At 37.9% G+C, this 17,987-nt stretch overlaps 1 protein-coding gene across 4 annotated transcripts in view; it reads left to right on the forward strand.

Moving 5' to 3' along the window:
* The window catches only part of scube3 (signal peptide, CUB domain, EGF-like 3), a 208,840-nt gene that overhangs the window by 106,094 nt on the left and 84,759 nt on the right, over positions 1 to 17,987 (forward strand). For all 4 annotated transcript variants that reach the window (XM_067445543.1, XM_067445545.1, XM_067445544.1 and 1 more), the window contains exons 5-6: positions 14,017 to 14,163; positions 17,300 to 17,416. In XM_067445543.1, coding sequence (XP_067301644.1) covers positions 14,017 to 14,163; positions 17,300 to 17,416 — 264 coding nt within the window. The remainder of the gene's footprint in view (positions 1 to 14,016; positions 14,164 to 17,299; positions 17,417 to 17,987) is intronic.

Genomic DNA, 17,987 nt, shown 5'->3' on the forward strand with positions numbered 1-17,987 from the left:
TGCAAAAAATGTTAAGAGGCAAATTATTTTTATTTATGAGATTGTATGTAGTAGATAGTAGTTGATCGAACATGCCTATTAGTTTTAGCTACAAAAACAACAACAAAATAAAACAAACACATGAGATGTTACATTAATGCTTGTGGTCTCCATTTTTAAAAATGTCAGCAGACTGGCCTCAATATAGTTTTACAGTATACACCCCATAAAATATAAAATTTGATATGCTTCAGGAGCAAGTGTTGGGGTTTAATTGTTCACAGGTATCTGTTAAACTGTGAAGTAAAAGTTTCACAGAGGACTATATTTGTTTCAGACCAGCTGTTACATTTCTTTGCTCTTTTCTTTGCCTAGCTGCATATAATAGGTCAATCAGAACATGAAACAATTTCTGTGCTGTTGAGCGTACTGCGATATGGCCTTTCATGTTTGTTTGGAAACAACTTTGCATTACACAACGCACACAAAACACAGCAGGTTTGCTGTTTAGCTTGTGGATGTCTGTAAAGGAACTGTCTGCGGTTCAGGGGACATGAGAAGAGTCGTGTTTACACATCAGTCGACGGCCAATCAGTGCTGCTTTTCACTATATCAACTCTTCCAGAAAGGTGCTAAAACCTGCCGCTTGCTCAAGAATACAAGGACGTCAGAGAGCGCTGTTATTGTTGGCAAAGCCCATCTGAGACCTGGATCCGAGAATTCCTTAAGAAATAGCTTTAATATTACTGTGGAATTTTTGCTCTTTTCTCTGCATGAAGAAAATCTACCTTAGGCTCATGGAAATATATTGCAGTTTCCAAAGGGAGGAATGGAGTCGTTTAGCGATCAGATAAAGGAAACACCATTATTTCTTAGTATGTTATAAGTTTTGGCTAATTTGATTTTCAGCTACAGTGAGATTTCACGGTAACACTTTACAATAAGGTTATAATTATTTATATATTACACATAATAACTATGCACAACACACATATATATATATATATTGGGTCAGAGGTCATCTACTCTCACCTGAGCTTACGCTACTCCTACATCATACGTCATGTATCGGGTCAGAGGTCATCTACTCTCACCTGAGTTTACTCTACTCCTACATCATACGTTGTGTCGGGTCAGAGGTCATCTACTCTCACCTGAGCTTACGCTACTCCTACATCATACGTTGTGTCGGGTCAGAGGTCATCTACTCTCACCTGAGCTTACGCTACTCCTACATCATACGTCATGTGTCGGGTCAGAGGTCATTTACTCTCACCTGAGCTTACGCTACTCCTACATCATACGCCATGTATCGGGTCAGAGGTCATTTACTCTCGCCTGAGCTTACACTACTCCTACATCATACGCCATGTGTCGGGTCAGAGGTCATCTACTCTCACCTGAGCTTACGCTACTCCTACATCATATGTAGGCATACTACCGCCTGCTACAGATATGAATACTTTCATTGATGCACTTGATTCAACCTTAGATATCATTTCAAAGGAACATAAGCTCTGTCTGTTACACGGTGACTTTAATTTGAATATCTTACATGCAGATCTCACTGCTGCACATGATTTTCTTAATACCCTATACTCTGTAAATTTTTACCCTTTAATCACAAAACCTACTAGGGTTACCACTCACTCAGCTTCTCTTATAGATAATATTCTGTTCAACTCATGTGACTATAAAGTGTCATCAGGACTGTTATGGTGTGACGTGTCTGACCATTTTCCAGTGTTTCAAATGATACATTCTGTTTCTGATTCGTGTACTAATAATAATGTGCATGCAAAATATCGAAATTTCTCCCTTAAAAATATTGGAATATTCAAATCAGCCATCAGCTCTATCATATGGGATGAGGTCATGTTGTTGCAGGATGCTATTAAAGCCTATGACTTATTTTTGACTCTCTTTAATTCTGCTCTGGAATCCAGTTTTCCTCTGATAGCTGTGAAATCCAGAGGAGTTAGAGATAAACCTTGGTTTACCGGTGAATTGAGGAAACTATCTAGAAAGAAAAATCGGTTGTATCGTAAGTCTGTCACCAAGCCCACTCCGCATAACTTAGAAACATACAGAAAATATAGGAACAAATTCACAAGTTTAATTAAGTCGACTAAAAAAAAGTTTTATGCAGACCAGTTTAATCGTGTCTCTAATGACATTAAATCAACCTGGAATATTATAAATCAGGTACTGTGTCGTAATAGGAAGGCTGCATCTGCACCCACAGAGATGAGGGACTATGATAGGTGTCTATCAGACCCCACTGATATAGCTGATGGCTTCAATAATTTTTTTACCAAAATTGGTTCTGATTTAGTACACAATATCCGGAAGACTGATAATGATCCATGTAGCCTAATAAATGGGCGGTACTCTTCCCTCCCTAATCTTGATAATCCAACTACGCAGGAGGTTCGAGATATTATTTTTTCTTTAAAAAACTCAGCCCCTGGCCACGATGGCATTAAGAGTATCCTCCTCAAGGAGACCATTGATCATATTATTCAACCTCTTACGTACGTAATTTCTTTATCGTTTCAATCTGGAATTATTCCTCAAGCTCTTAAAATTGCAAAAGTTATTCCCATTTTTAAATCAGGTGATATAAAGGTGTTTAGCAATTATCGTCCCATATCCATTTTGCCCTGTATCTCTAAAATATTTGAGAAACTCGTCTACGAACGATTAAGCAAACATTTAATTGCTAATAACATTATATATAAACACCAATACGGATTTCGGAAAAAACACTCAACTGAACATGCATTAATACAGCTTGTAAATTATATATCAAATGCCCTGGATAATAAAAAATTTGCTCTCGGTGTTTTTCTTGATTTAAGTAAAGCTTTTGATACTGTTTCACATGATATTTTGATTTCTAAGCTTAATAGATATGGAGTGGAGGGTATTGCTTTAGTTTGGTTCTGCAATTACTTTATTAATAGAGAACAATTTGTTTACTTTAATGGTTTCTTTTCCAAAACTTCTAAAATTTCATGTGGGGTTCCTCAGGGTTCTATTTTAGGTCCTTTATTGTTTCTAATTTATATTAATGATTTATTCCTCTGTTGTAATCATTTCTTACCCTTATTATTTGCTGATGACACCAATCTCATTGCAGTGCACGAGGATTTTGACACCCTGATCAAACATGTTAATGACGAGTTAAAAATATTATCTAATTGGTTTCGTACTAACAGGCTAACGCTCAATGTTAAAAAAAGTAATTTTATGATATTTCACAATATTAATAAATTTTATCCCAAAGAACATGCTTGTATAGAAATTGATGGAGCTCCAGTTATTCAAGTGGCTTCAACAAAATTTCTCGGTGTCCTGATTGACGAAGGTTTAACTTGGTCCAAACATGTTGATCTAGTTTGTACAAGATCCTCTAAAATGTTAAATATTTTAAGAATCGTTTTACCTTCAATTCACTCATCTGCTCATGTAACACTCTATTATAGTTTTTTATTCCCCTTTATGAATTATTGTAACATTGTCTGGGGTGCTACTTTTCCCACTTATCTCGCAAAAATTTCAAAAATTCAGAAAAAGTTCTTGCGTATGATCTCCAACTCTTCTAAATATGCTCCTTCTGCACCTCTATTTCTTAGATTCAAGATTCTTCCAATTGAGAAAGTCAATGTTTATTTATCATGCATATTTATTCATAAGTTCATTTATAAGAGAGAAGACCTTCCACCAACATTACAACACTTTTTTACTTTCATTTCAGATACTCATATCCATCAAACAAGGCATAGAGAAATAAATCTTGTTTTACCGTTCTCTAGAACTTCAGGTCATAAAACTGACCTCAGTTTTAGGGGTCCTCAATTATGGAGTAAATTAAGTTTGTCCCTAAGATCTATGTCATCTTTATTCGTCTTTAAAAAACAGTTGAAAGATCTTTTAATTTTACTATGACAGTCTTTTGTCTTAGTTTCCTGCAGTATATTTCATATGCTGCTCTTCTCCTTTGATCCTCCTTTACCATTACCCTTCAACATCTGTAACCTTAAGTTAAAAGGATAATCAGGCTTCTGAAAATGTGTTTTTCACCCTTTTTTTATTTTTTATTCAATTTATTTGTCTGCGTGTCTTTTCTTGTGTTTTTTGTTTTTTCATGTAAGTGGAGTGGAACTCTGTATAAACCCAATTGGGCTTCGTTCCACCCCTTGTACTGTATCCATGTGATATTCGTGCAGAAAAAAAAAAAATGAAAAAAAAAAAAAAATAATATGTCATGTGTCGGGTCAGAGGTCATCTACTCTCGCCTGAGCTTACACTACTCCTACATCATACGTCATGTGTCGGGTCAGAGGTCATCTACTCTCACCTGAGCTTACGCTACTCCTACATCATACGTCGGGTCAGAGGTCATCTACTCTCGCCTGAGCTTACACTACTCCTACATCATACGTCCTGTGTCGGGTCAGAGGTCTTCTACTCTCACCTGAGCTTACGCTACTCCTACATCATACGTCATGTATCGGGTCAGAGGTCATCTACTCTCACCTGAGCTTACGCTACTCCTACATCATACGTCATGTGTCGGGTCAGAGGTCATCTACTCTCACCTGAGCTTACACTACTCCTACATCATACGTCATGTGTCGGGTCAGAGGTCATCTACTCTCACCTGAGCTTACACTACTCCAACATCACACATCATGTGTCGGGTCAGAGGTCATCTACTCTCACCTGAGCTTACATTACTCCTACATCATACGCCATGTGTCGGGTCAGAGGTCATCTACTCTCACCTGAGCTTACACTACTCCTACATCATACGTCATGTGTCGGGTCAGAGGTCATCTACTCTCACCTGAGCTTACACTACTCCTACATCATACGCCATGTATCGGGTCAGAGGTCATCTTCTCTCACCTGAGCTTACGCTACTCCTACATCATACGTCATGTATCTGGTCAGAGGTCATCTTCTCTCACCTGAGCTTACACTACTTCTACATCATACGTCATGTGTCGGGTCAGAGGTCATCTACTCTCACCTGAGCTTACGCTACTCCTACATCATACGTCATGTGTCGGGTCAGAGGTCATCTACTCTCACCTGAGCTTACACTACTCCTACATCATACGTCATGTATCGGGTCAGAGGTCATCTACTCTCACCTGAGCTTACGCTACTCCTACATCATACGTCATGTGTCGGGTAAGAGGTCATCTACTCTCACCTGAGCTTACGCTACTCCTACATCATACGTCATGTATCTGGTCAGAGGTCATCTACTCTCACCTGAGCTTACACTACTCCTACATCATACGTCATGTATCGGGTCAGAGGTCATCTACTCTCACCTGAGCTTACGCTACTCCTACATCATACGTCATGTATCTGGTCAGAGGTCATCTACTCTCACCTGAGTTTACACTACTTCTACATCATACGCCATGTGTCGGGTCAGAGGTCATCTTCTCTCACCTGAGCTTACACTACTCCTGCATCATACGTCATGTGTCGGGTCAGAGGTCATCTACTCTCATCTGAGCTTACACTACTTCTACATCATACGTCATGTGTCGGGTCAGAGGTCATCTACTCTCACCTCAGCTTACACTACTTCTACATCATACGTCATGTGTCGGGTCAGAGGTCATCTACTCTCACCTGAGCTTACACTACTTCTACATCATACGTCATGTGTCGGGTCAGAGGTCATCTACTCTCACCTGAGCTTACACTACTTCTACATCATACGTCATGTGTCGGGTCAGAGGTCATCTACTCTCACCTGAGCTTACACTACTTCTACATCATACGTCATGTGTCGGGTCAGAGGTCATCTACTCTCACCTGAGCTTACGCTACTCCTACATCATACGTCATGTGTCGGGTCAGAGGTCATCTACTCTCACCTGAGCTTACACTACTTCTACATCATACGTCATGTATCGGGTCAGAGGTCTTCTACTCTCACCTGAGCTTACGCTACTCCTACATCATACGTCAGGTCAGAGGTCATTTACTCTCACCTGAGCTTACGCTACTCCTACATCATACGTCAGGTCAGAGGTCTTCTACTCTCACCTGAGCTTACGCTACTCCTACATCATACGTCAGGTCAGAGGTCATTTACTCTCACCTGAGCTTACGCTACTCCTACATCATACGTCATGTATCGGGTCAGAGGTCATTTACTCTCGCCTGAGCTTACGCTACTCCTACATCATATGTCATGTGTCGGGTCAGAGGTCATCTACTCTCACCTGAGCTTACGCTACTCCTACATCATACGTCATGTGTCGGGTCAGAGGTCATTTACTCTCACCTGAGCTTACGCTACTCCTACATCATACGTCATGTGTCGGGTGAGAGGTCATTTACTCTCACCTGAGCTTACGCTACTCCTACATCATACGCCATGAGTCAGACATGATACTCCTACATCCTTCGAAAGCTTTAAAATGGCAGGGATTGTTGCTCTGTTTCCGAAGTCCATAAAAATGCATCTGTTTGTCAAATAACTGCTCCACACGCTCCGGGAGGTTAATAAACACCTTCTAAAGCAAATTGTTGGAATTGTGTAAGAAAAACATCCAAATTGAAAACGTTAAAGTTTCAAGGATTAAAGTTCTGGCTGATCGACGTCCGTAGAAAAGTGTTGAAAGTACCTTCTCAGAGTTCAAGATGCGTATGTGATGTTGGACGAGTATACCTGGTCGTGTAAGCCTTTGAACTGCAGAGGCACTTTCAACGTTTTTTTATGAATAATGAAAGCGATCGTCTGATACTTTACTTTTAGATTTAAATATGGATATTTTTTTACACAAACGCATCAATTCACTTCAGAAGGCATTTATTAACCTCCTGGAACCACGTGGAGCAGTTATTTGACAGACAGAAGCATTTTTATAGACCTCAAAAATGCTTGGATTAACCAGGAGTTTTTTAATATAACAACTTTTATTCGTCTGAAAGATGAATGTCATAACACCTAGGATAACTTGAGGGTGAGTTAATCATGGGCTAATTTTAATTTTTGGGTGAACTATCCCTTTAACAAACAAGAAATATTAACAAAGCCGTTTTCTTCAGAGTAGACATATACGATTAATAATGAATGTGCACATATTATAAATTAACAATTCCATTTATAGCCTTCAGTAAATTAAAAAAAGCTCAGCATTTTTCAGACTGTGCATATTGGGAATGTGTGCATATTGTGAATTAAGTTAACAAACGTAGTTACCTAGCTCTCCTGGCAGCCTTCAGTAAATAAATGTGTCTACGAAAATGTTTCATAAATCATAAATATCAGTTAATCATATGCTTACTTTGTTCACTGACAAACATGAAACAACTATACCAGTCATATCTACCCACTGACATAGTTTTCAACCTATTTTTATAATTTTTTTTAGCCTTCTGAACATCCTAAAATGTACATATGTAGATCATAGAAATCAACCCCTATTCCCCTAACTACTCACATTTGGAATCTCAGTGATTATAAAACTACATTACTGGGCTCCTACATCAATGGATGTACAAGTCATTCTCAAAAAAATTAGCATATTGTGATAAAGTTCATTATTTTCCATAATGTAATGATAAAAAATAAACTTTCATATATTTTAGATTCATTGCACACCAACTGAAATATTTCAGGTCTTTTATTGTTTTAATACTGATGATTTTGGCATACAGCTCATGAAAACCCCAAATTCAAAAAAATCTAAACAAATTAGCATATTTCATCCGACCAATAAAAGAAAAGTGTTTTTAATACAAAAAAAGTCAACCTTCAAATAATTATGTTCAGTTATTACCATCACTGACTGTGTGTACTTGACACTGGACTTCAGGCATTTTGGCATTTCCTTCTCCTCAGTCTTCCTCCAGACTCTGGCACCTTGATTTCCGAATGACATGCAAAATTTGCTTTCATCCGAAAAAAGTACTTTGGACCACTGAGCAACAGTCCAGTGCTGCTTCTCTGTAGCCCAAAAGTGTCTTGACCTGGGGACTGCGGCACCTGTAGCCCATTTCCTGCACACGCCTACTCCAGACTCAGTCCACTGCTTCCGCAGGTCCTCCAAGGTCTGGAATCGGTCCTTCTCCACAATCTTTCTCAGGATCCGGTCACCTCTTCTCGTTGTGCAGCGTTTTTTGCCACACTTTTTCCTTCCCACAGACTTCCCACTGAGGTGCCTTGATACAGCACTCTGGGAACAGCCTATTCGTTCAAAAATTTCTTTCTGTGTCTTACCCTCTCGCTTGAGGGTGTCAATGATGGCCTTCTGGACAGCAGTCAGGTCGGCAGTCTTACCTATGATTGCGGTTTTGAGTAATGAACCAGGCTGGGAGTTTTTAAAAGCCTCAGGAATCTTTTGCAGGTGTTTAGAGTTCATTAGTTGATGTAGATGATTAGGTTAATAGTTCGTTTAGAGAACCTTTTCATGATATGCTAATTTTTTGAGACAGTAATTTTGGGTTTTCATGAGCTGTATGCCAAAATCATCAGTATTAAAACAATAAAAGACCTGAAATATTTCAGTCGGTGTGCAATGAATCTAAAATATCTGAAAGTTAAAAAATTTTATCATTACATTATGGAAAATAATTAATTGGAATCGCCCCTGAACACACATGAACTGAACTAACATGAACAAACACTGAACAATTTGATTTTACTAACAAAGATTAATAAATGCTTTTACAACATATATTGCTCATTGTTAGTTCATGTTATCTAAAACAAAATTTAACCAAATTTAACAAATAATTACAAAGAAACAGCAAAGTAACACATTGAATTAAACGTGAAGAATGACTGAAGTATCAATTTCTTGTAAATATATTCCAAGAATCTTATATATCTATATATATATATATATATATGCTTCATTTAACACATTACAGTTTTTGTAACGCCACTTTTTACAGTGTCATTGTTACACAAGTTATATTTAGTTACTGTAATTACTATAATAAACTATGCATAACTAACCCTTAACCAAGCCCTATTCCTAACCATAACATGTACTTAATTAAAATGACACAGTATAACCCTACATTTGAATACGTAGGTTTCCCTCCAGATGTATGCAGAAAATGTCAACCAAAAGTTGCAGATTCCATCTGGCCTTGATAGTGACGTCATAAATGACTCTGAACCACAATGTAAAAAACAGAAATAAACTACTGCCTTAATTTTTTAAGTACAATCAACTGAATGTTTAAGACATTACAACTTAAGTGACAAAATGTTTTGAATTTTTTATAACTTATAAAAAAAAAAGTAATTTGATGATAATGTAACAACAAGCGTCGTCATAACTTATTGATCAAAGATTTTTTTTACAGTGCATTCACTGCATTGAATCATTGATCATTTGAGTTTTGAATATTTCAGAAATGCTTATTTGAATTATTTCCAGTAACTGAACAGTACAGAGTCAATCTTAATATATTGGTACTTTCTTAGTATTTTCTTGTTAAACATACCCCAGTGATCTTTGCTTTATTTACAACTTCTGAAAAAACTGAATTAAATGTGTTCTCATTATCATGTCAAAAACAGCAGAGCCTTCAACAGTTCAGGTTTGTCATTTCATTATCTGTTGCACTTTCTTTGTTCTTCGAGTCTTTGCAAAGTCTCATAATTACAATAATCCTATCATGACGCAAGATGCAACATTCTCGAGTCTTTGATGTTCTATAATCATCTGTGAAAAGCCTTTGGAGTGAGTGCATTATGCTCGTTTGATCTACAGAACTGAATTAAAAGCAGTTTCTTAGGGCTCTATTTGGGTGATTTCGCCTCAAACTCGCATCCCTGGCCGTCTCTCAATAAAGTGTCTCGGCATATTCCGCCGCCCTCCACGTATAGACGCGTTTAACAGGCTTGTATTTGTTTTAACAGGCTGCAGACCCTAATCGGCCACTTTTTATTCCCTTCAAATGGCTTTCCCATCGTTTTTTCCGAGCGCTTGTGTGAATTTCTCCCTATTTCCGATCATTCAACTCCATTTTTCTTAAGCCGAGAGTCTCGGGAGAGATTAGAATAACGCTCGTAATGGTAAAAACGGCAGGAATCCGGCAGGGAGTTACGGGCGACCTCAGAGGGTGGGCTGCACCTCGCCGTGGAAAAAAAGGCTCATTGTATCAGAGCTTGAGCGTTTTACTGCTCTTCTGAGAGTTTTCGGGCCTGCTCCCCCCGAACCTGACCCGGCCGTGATGAATGGCTCTGTAGATGTAGAGGTCTTAGACCCTCGGTAAATGATATGACTCTCTCTCACTGGACTGGTTTTGAACTCGCATGATTTACGTCTCATTTTTGAGGTCTACGTAAAGTGACCCGCACACCTTTTCCCCAAACCTTCTTTCTCTCATAAAGGCCGTTTGCGTGACTCCGCATGAAAAGCGTGGGAGATCTAGTCACGAAAAGGTGGATTTATGAGATTGCTACACTTTTTAATTCCATCAGAGTTAATTGAATAAAAAAATATGGATTACTATTAATTGAAATGCATGAATCTTGAAAAAAGGCACAGTAAACAGTGGAAACATACACTACTGTTCAAAAGATTAGGGTCGGTAAGTCTCTTCTGCTCACCCAGGCTGAATTTATTTGTTCCAAAATTGTGAAATATTATTACCATTTTGAATAACTGCTTTCTATGTAATTATGGTGTAAACAATTATTTATTTCTGTGATCAAAGCTGGATCATTACTCCTGTCTTCAGTGTCACATGATCCTTCAGAAATCATTCTAATCTGATTATTTGATGCTTAAGAAACATTTATTATTATCAGTTGAAAACATAATTTTTGTGGGAACATTTTATTTCAGGATTATTTGATGAATAGAAGCTTCAAATTAATGGTGTTTATGGCAAAATTATAAATGTTAAATTATAAATATTTACTGTCACTTTTAATCAATGCAATGCATTCTTAAATGAATTAAGATAAACATTTCTTTCAGAAAAAAAAAAAAAAAATCGGGTCACTTTAGATTAGGGTCCATTTCTCACTATTAACTATGACTTTTGCCTCAATAAACTCCTAATTACTGCTTATTAATAGTTGGTAAGGTAGTTGGGTATGGATTAAAATATGTAGAACATGATTATGCAGAATAAAGCATTAATATCTGATTTATAAGTACTAATAAACAGCCAATATCCCAGTAATATGCATGCTAATTAGCAGCTAGTTAATAGTGAGAATTGGACCCTGAACGAAAGTGTTACCAAAAAAATCGTATATAAACCCAAACTTTTAAACCATAGTGTATTTGAGCTCTCAACTTAAAAATGTTAGAAGTAGCTGTAATTTTTTTACTTTATTTTTATTCATAAAAATAATACAAGTAATTTGCACATAATCTAATAAACTCTTTTTCTGCCAGTTTTTCTTTTCTTTTTTATGTTGCCAGTCACCGCCAGCACTTTTTGATTTTCACAAAACTTTCATACCCTCCAGAATATTTTATTATGTTTTATGAGCATGCAATATATCAAAAGAAAGAACAGAGCCTCTGCTTTTAATCAAACAAACCCAGTTTTATTCTAGCTTCATGCATATTACCAACACTTAAATGTGTGTAAGTAAAAAAAAACAACAAAACATTTTGAACAAAAGGCTGAAAAAAAATCACGGTTTTGTCAAAGACTACATCCAGATCGGACTCAGAGCGATGATCAAACACAGATGGAGTAGATCGAGTCCATCAACACGCCTAAAGCTTCACAGTTCTGTAGCTCGTCCTGGGTCCACATCTCATTCAGTAACATTTGGCAGTTTTGATTTATGATGCTTAATGTTGATTTTAGTGTTATTTTAAATATACATCTGCTTACATATATCACTTGTTTCTGCTTCTTCGCCTGTGTTTTGATCTGGCGATTCCTTACTCTTTAAGAAGATATGTAATAGCGCCCCCCTAACATATAACAGTGAAAACGTGGAAAGACGGAACATTTCACCAATGGCGGAGAAAGAGTTAATATTAAAGGGCAAAGACTTTGCAAATACATGACGTCACATCACAAACTTATGAGCAAAGATGTAACAAAGGGTCTTAACGTGAGTCATGTAAAAGGACCTTAAGTACAGCGTTCCTCCATTTGTTTGTTTTCCAGGGAATCGTGCAAATATGCAGCACAACGAGCCTGAGCCGCTTATTCTCAAAGCTCAAACTTTGCAGGGCGATGCCGTTCAGCATTATCATTCACGGCTGCAGAACGGGGGAGATTTAGACCGAGCGAATGAATTAGAGAAATTGGAAAGTTCCTCAGACATCAGTTCCCAGGAGCGCGAGAAAAAAAATTGGTCCGATTTTGTTTTCTGGCAGAAGAAATGGAAAACAAAAGGTTCTAATTAATCAAAGTGATGCCGGCAGATGTGAAAGGTTGTGAATTACCAATTGAAACCAAAACATTCGGTCCTGTCGCCCCTCTGTCCACATTTGTCAGCGTTTTTTCATGTGTGGAGGGAAAAGGTTTCCTGTAAAGCTGCTAAAATACTGGCCTCGGGCTCTGTGTGTGTGTGTGTGTGTGTGTGTGTGTGTGTGTGTGTGTGTGTGTGTGTGTGTGTGTGTGTGTATGTGTGTGTGTTTAAAGTGTATGTCTGCTCTGTGTTGTTATTCAAGGAGTGTTTTGACTGACCAAACCTGTTAAGAGATCATACACTGTAAATAAATTATATAATCAACATGTTTTTACAGATACTGTTTTTATAGTGAACATTTTCCTGAATTAGCATTTAGCAGATATGCACATTTAAAATGTAGTCATTGGCTATGTTGGGAAAAGCATGCTATCTTTATTGTTTCTGCATGTGATTTTTTATTTTTTTTTGTATGCATGGAATGCATTGCAGACATGTGAAGCATACAACAGCCATATGACGGAAATTAAAAAAAAACTAAAATAAAAACAAGCTGCAATATCTGCAAATATTTTTAAATAATTGTATTGCCTTTTAAAGAATTTAAATTACAGAGAGAATAATTGGACCGGTATTATTTATATATACTATTATAGTATTTATTAATATTTTGCATTAGCATTTTTAAAAATGTCATTTTTTTCATTTGAAAATGTTTTATTAATTCTGTTGTTTTTTTTAAATTATTATATTTTATGTAAAACATTTCTATTCAGTGGTACTTCAACTGTTTTTTTTTTACATTTTTCATCTAATATTAACTTTTTTAATTGTTTTTTTGTGTTCAGCTTTATTTTAAATTAATGATAACTTTTACATAGTCTTACTTTGTTTTATTTAACAACAGCACTGAATTGGATGATTACATATGCGTGTGATGTGGTCATGTCACAATAATACTCTTGTTTAAAATATCATTACATAATGTTTCACATACTTTACAAAAAAGTAGTTTGCAGGGCATTTAAAATATTACGTGTATATATGTTTTTACTGTAAAGGTTGAGTTTTTGATTGTGTCGTGGTTTGGCTGCATGTATAACTGACCCCTGTCAGATAAATGTGATAAGACGTTTTCTCATATAACCTTGTCCTTGGGTATAGCTGTTCCCTTCAGCTCCCCGTGTGCTGCTTTCCCAGGGTGCCGCGGGTGTGTTGACACAGATGCGTCCTGGGGTCTGAAGTCAGCGGGGTGCTTTAATTCTCCTCTTACTGTTTAAACACTGGTGAACATGAGTCTGATCAGGGGTCAGTCAAAGAAATGCAACACTCACCCGGTTCCTCTGGTTCTGAACGGCTGATGCTTTTCTCACCGACCCTCCCAGACGTCCAAACGCTCTTAAAGTCACCATGAAATCAACAAATTCTTATTTATTATTGAATATTGCAGTATTTATTATAAATTATTTATCAATGCACATCATTTTTCATGTCTCTTTATGGGTTTTTACTACCTGGAGCAATGTGATAAAACTGTCAATCAAAGAAATATAAAGATATTTATTGCATAGCATTGTAAACATATAAGACAACTCTTCTGTAAAGTAATCACACTCTCTTTCTCCCCCACCTTTCTTTATGTCCTGCAGTGCGTTTTAATGGAACTAAAGACGTACCCACCTGCATGGATAAAAATCATGGCTGTGCCCACATCTGTAGAGAGACGCCCAAAGGAACCATCGCCTGTGAGTGCAGACCAGGATTTCAGCTTACCAAGAACAGCCGGGACTGTAAATGTGAGTAAAACCTGTTCATCAAGAAGGGATGGATGGATGGAATGATGGATGGATGGATTGATAGAATGAAGGAATAGAATGACTGATGGATGACTGGATGAATGGAATGATGTTGGATGACTCTGAATGGATGGATAGAACAATGACTGGATGGATTGATAGATGTATGGAACAATGACTCTGGATGGATGGATGGATGGATGGATGGATCAATGACTGGATGGAATGATTGATGGAGGGAATGATTAATGGATGGATGGCTGGATGAATAGAATGAAGATGGATGACTATGGATGGATTGATAGAATAATGACTGGTTGGAAGGATGGATAGATGTATCAATGACTGGATGGAATGATTGATGACTGGATGGAATGATTGATGGATGACTGGATGAATAGAATGATGATGGATGACTATGGATGGATTGATAGTATAATGACTGTTGGAAAGATGGATGGATGGATGGATGGATTGATGGAATGATTGCTAGATGGATGGATAGACAGAATGATTAATGGATGACTAGATAAAAGCAATGATGGATGGATGACTTAATGGATGGATGGATGATAGAACAATGCCTGGTTGGAATGATGGATGATGCAATGATGGATGGAATGATGGATGGATGACTTGATGGATGAATGGATGATAGAACAATGCCTGGGGCCATCCTTAAAAATATTCTTGTTTGCCGTAACCCGACCGACCCTGTCAATTTAGGGCCGACTCAATTTTTATTTTTTTTCCCCTTTTAGTCCGACCGACTTGCCGGTTGTAAATTGGCTTTAAGACCGACCAATTTCTTTTTTTGCTTTTCAAACAACTAATACAACAGTAATAAAATAATATGAATTATATTTTAGTAAGTATTATAAATGTATAAATTGCCTGGGTCTACATACAAACGAAGGCTACGTTCTTTCGTTTATAGAAAAACCTGTGACGTCATCTATGTTTACACTATGGTTAACGGATGTCACACTATGGCCTGCACGTGCGTTCGTTTCGGCTCGGCTCATACTCTCATTCACTGTAACGTTAGACTATTAAAGCCCTGTCGGAGATTTCGCCGCCTTGTGTGACAGGAGTCAGGACCATGGACACGTTACACACACCAGGCAAGTGCACTGCAGAGGGGAGGGCTTTGAGCCCCTGCCCTTTTTGAAAATTAATCAAAAGTGCCCCTCTCAACATTTATCATTACTATATTGTGGCGAATAAAACAGATTTTGAATTATAATTAATATAACAACGTGTACAAAACAGTAACAAATGGCGGAAAAGCCGTTTATCTTGTCTCTGTCAGTCTGAAATGTCGTTGTCATAACGCCGTTGCTATGGGTAGCGTGTGTTCTGCTCGACCCCAGCGCGTGGTGGGAGCGGCGGCACTGGTTGTAACTTGAAAAATAATGCTTTATGTATGGTTCTGTCGATGGATACACGTGCACTACAACAGCGATAATAAAAGAAAACGTGGGCAAAACGGTCTATCTTTGTAAACTGTGTTCAATGCATGCGAGTGCTGCCGTATGACCAGTCATTTTCGCCATCATCACTCAGTATATTTGGCAGAAGACGCGAATGAGAACCCTCTGCAGTGAGAGAAGATCTGTCTCTGTGCGCAGCGCGCGCACGTCTCACAGCGCCCAAATATTGAGTTCTTTCAAGTCTTGCGTTTGAACGGATAAACTCACACAAAAAGTATGTCAACATGTCGATCTTGACGAGTATCCATCAGACAGTCTGTATATGCCTTAAGAGAACTTTATACAGTTGAGAAAGACGATGCATATCTCTGTATTAGGTCTTAAAGGGGCCTTTACTGCTGTCTGTCAAACAAAAGATAAGGACTTACTCACTGCTCTTGATTGAATAACTGGTTATAGCTACTTAATTAATTGAATTCATAAAAACAACTTTTTGCTTTTTAATATTCAAATGCACTAGTCTATATCACCAGATGCGTTGGTCTGGCAAGAAGTGCAAGCCACTTCAGAGACACAGATAGTTGCGTGTTCTGAGTTAACACAATCGAGCGTAAAAATAAGAAACATATCACGGGAAAATACTAAAACGGGAAGACAGCGGGAAAAGAGCTAAAATACGTGAGAAACCCGGTAAAAAAGTGAGGGTTGACAGCTAGCTGGTGGTTGGACCCTTTTCTTAAACAATGCACCTGAAATTTATGCAATAAACATGTTTTTGACAAATATTTCAATTTGTTTGTGGTCTATATAGCCTGCAATTAGCCTATGCGCCCGAAGGCACGGCTTGAAGACCCAGTCAGTGATGTCACGATATGCCAATTTGTTTAAATTCATACCTACGTAATCACCATCACCAAAAATGTACTTTTTTTTTTTGTATTAAAATTTGAAAAAAAAAAAAAAAAATAGACCTACCTACCGACCCTTTTTTAAAAAAAAATTACTGTTACTGCAAACCAATATATTTTTAAGGATGGCCTGGTTGGAATGATGGATGGACCAATGACTCTGGATGGAATGATGGATGGATGGATGGAATGATGGATGGATGACTTGATGGATGGATGGATGGATGATAGAACAATGACTGGATGGAATGATGGATGGACCAATGACTCTGGATCCAATGATGGATGGATGCATGGATGGAATGATGGATGGATGGATGGATGGATGGATGGATGGATGGATGGATGGATGGATGGATGAATGAATGGAATGATGATGAGTGACTATGAATGGATGGATAGAACTTACTGGATGGAATGATGGATGGATGGATGGAATGATGGATGGATGGGATGATGGATGGATGGGATGATGGATGGATAGATGGATTGTTAGAACGATGGATGGATGGATATAACAATTGATGAATGACTAGATTAATGGAATGATGGATAGATGGATGATAGAACAGTGACTCTGGATGGATAGATAGACAGATAAATAGACAGATAGATTGATTGATTGATTGGATGGATGGATGGATGGATGGATGGAATGATGGATGACAGAACGATAGATGATGTTGGATAGATGCATGGATGGATAGAACGATTGATGGATGGGTTGACAGATAGACGTTAGCGATTAGAAGTGAGCCATTTCTAATCTCTCATGTTGTTGTTGTTCCTGTCTAGTGACGTGTAACTATGGTAACGGCGGCTGTCAGCACATCTGTGAGGAGATGGATCACGGGCCCAGATGTTCCTGCCACATGAAGTTTGCGCTTCACTCTGACGGAAAGACCTGTGTAGGTTAGTGAACGCTCGACCCGCAGCACACAACTCCACCTAGAGGACAGAAATCTGGGGAAAAGATATTCCTATGAGAGGAGGTGATGGGAAAATAATGGTGATTGGTGACATCAGACATTATTATATTTGCTGAGAGATTATGAAGACCTTTCATTTATCTTGGAATAATGTGCACTAATGAATTGTTTAGTAACTGGGGTTGATTGACTCCAGACATTGTTAAAGTCTGAGTTTAAGAGACTTCTAATGGAAACTAATGCTCTGCTCAGTCCAGAGTTTGGCTTGATTTTATGCGGTGGAACCGACGTTCAGAGCATACAGTGAGGAATGGGCTTTCTGTGCATCTAAAGTGTTTTACACTGAGCACATTGTCCTTTGGTTATGCTTCATTTACATACATATGTTAGTGTTTCCATTAGTCTAGTCACGGATGAGGATTTACAGGCGTCGTGGGAGCTATAAACTGAAAGTTGAGCGCTGAAAGACACTTACACATGAGGTATAAACTTGATGTATTCGACAATATATCAAACTTAGGAAATCAAGATCACTGAATGTGAAGAGTTATGTG

Source organism: Pseudorasbora parva, chromosome 6 (genome assembly GCF_024679245.1).
Source record: "Pseudorasbora parva isolate DD20220531a chromosome 6, ASM2467924v1, whole genome shotgun sequence".
Taxonomy (NCBI): Eukaryota; Metazoa; Chordata; class Actinopteri; order Cypriniformes; family Gobionidae; genus Pseudorasbora; species Pseudorasbora parva.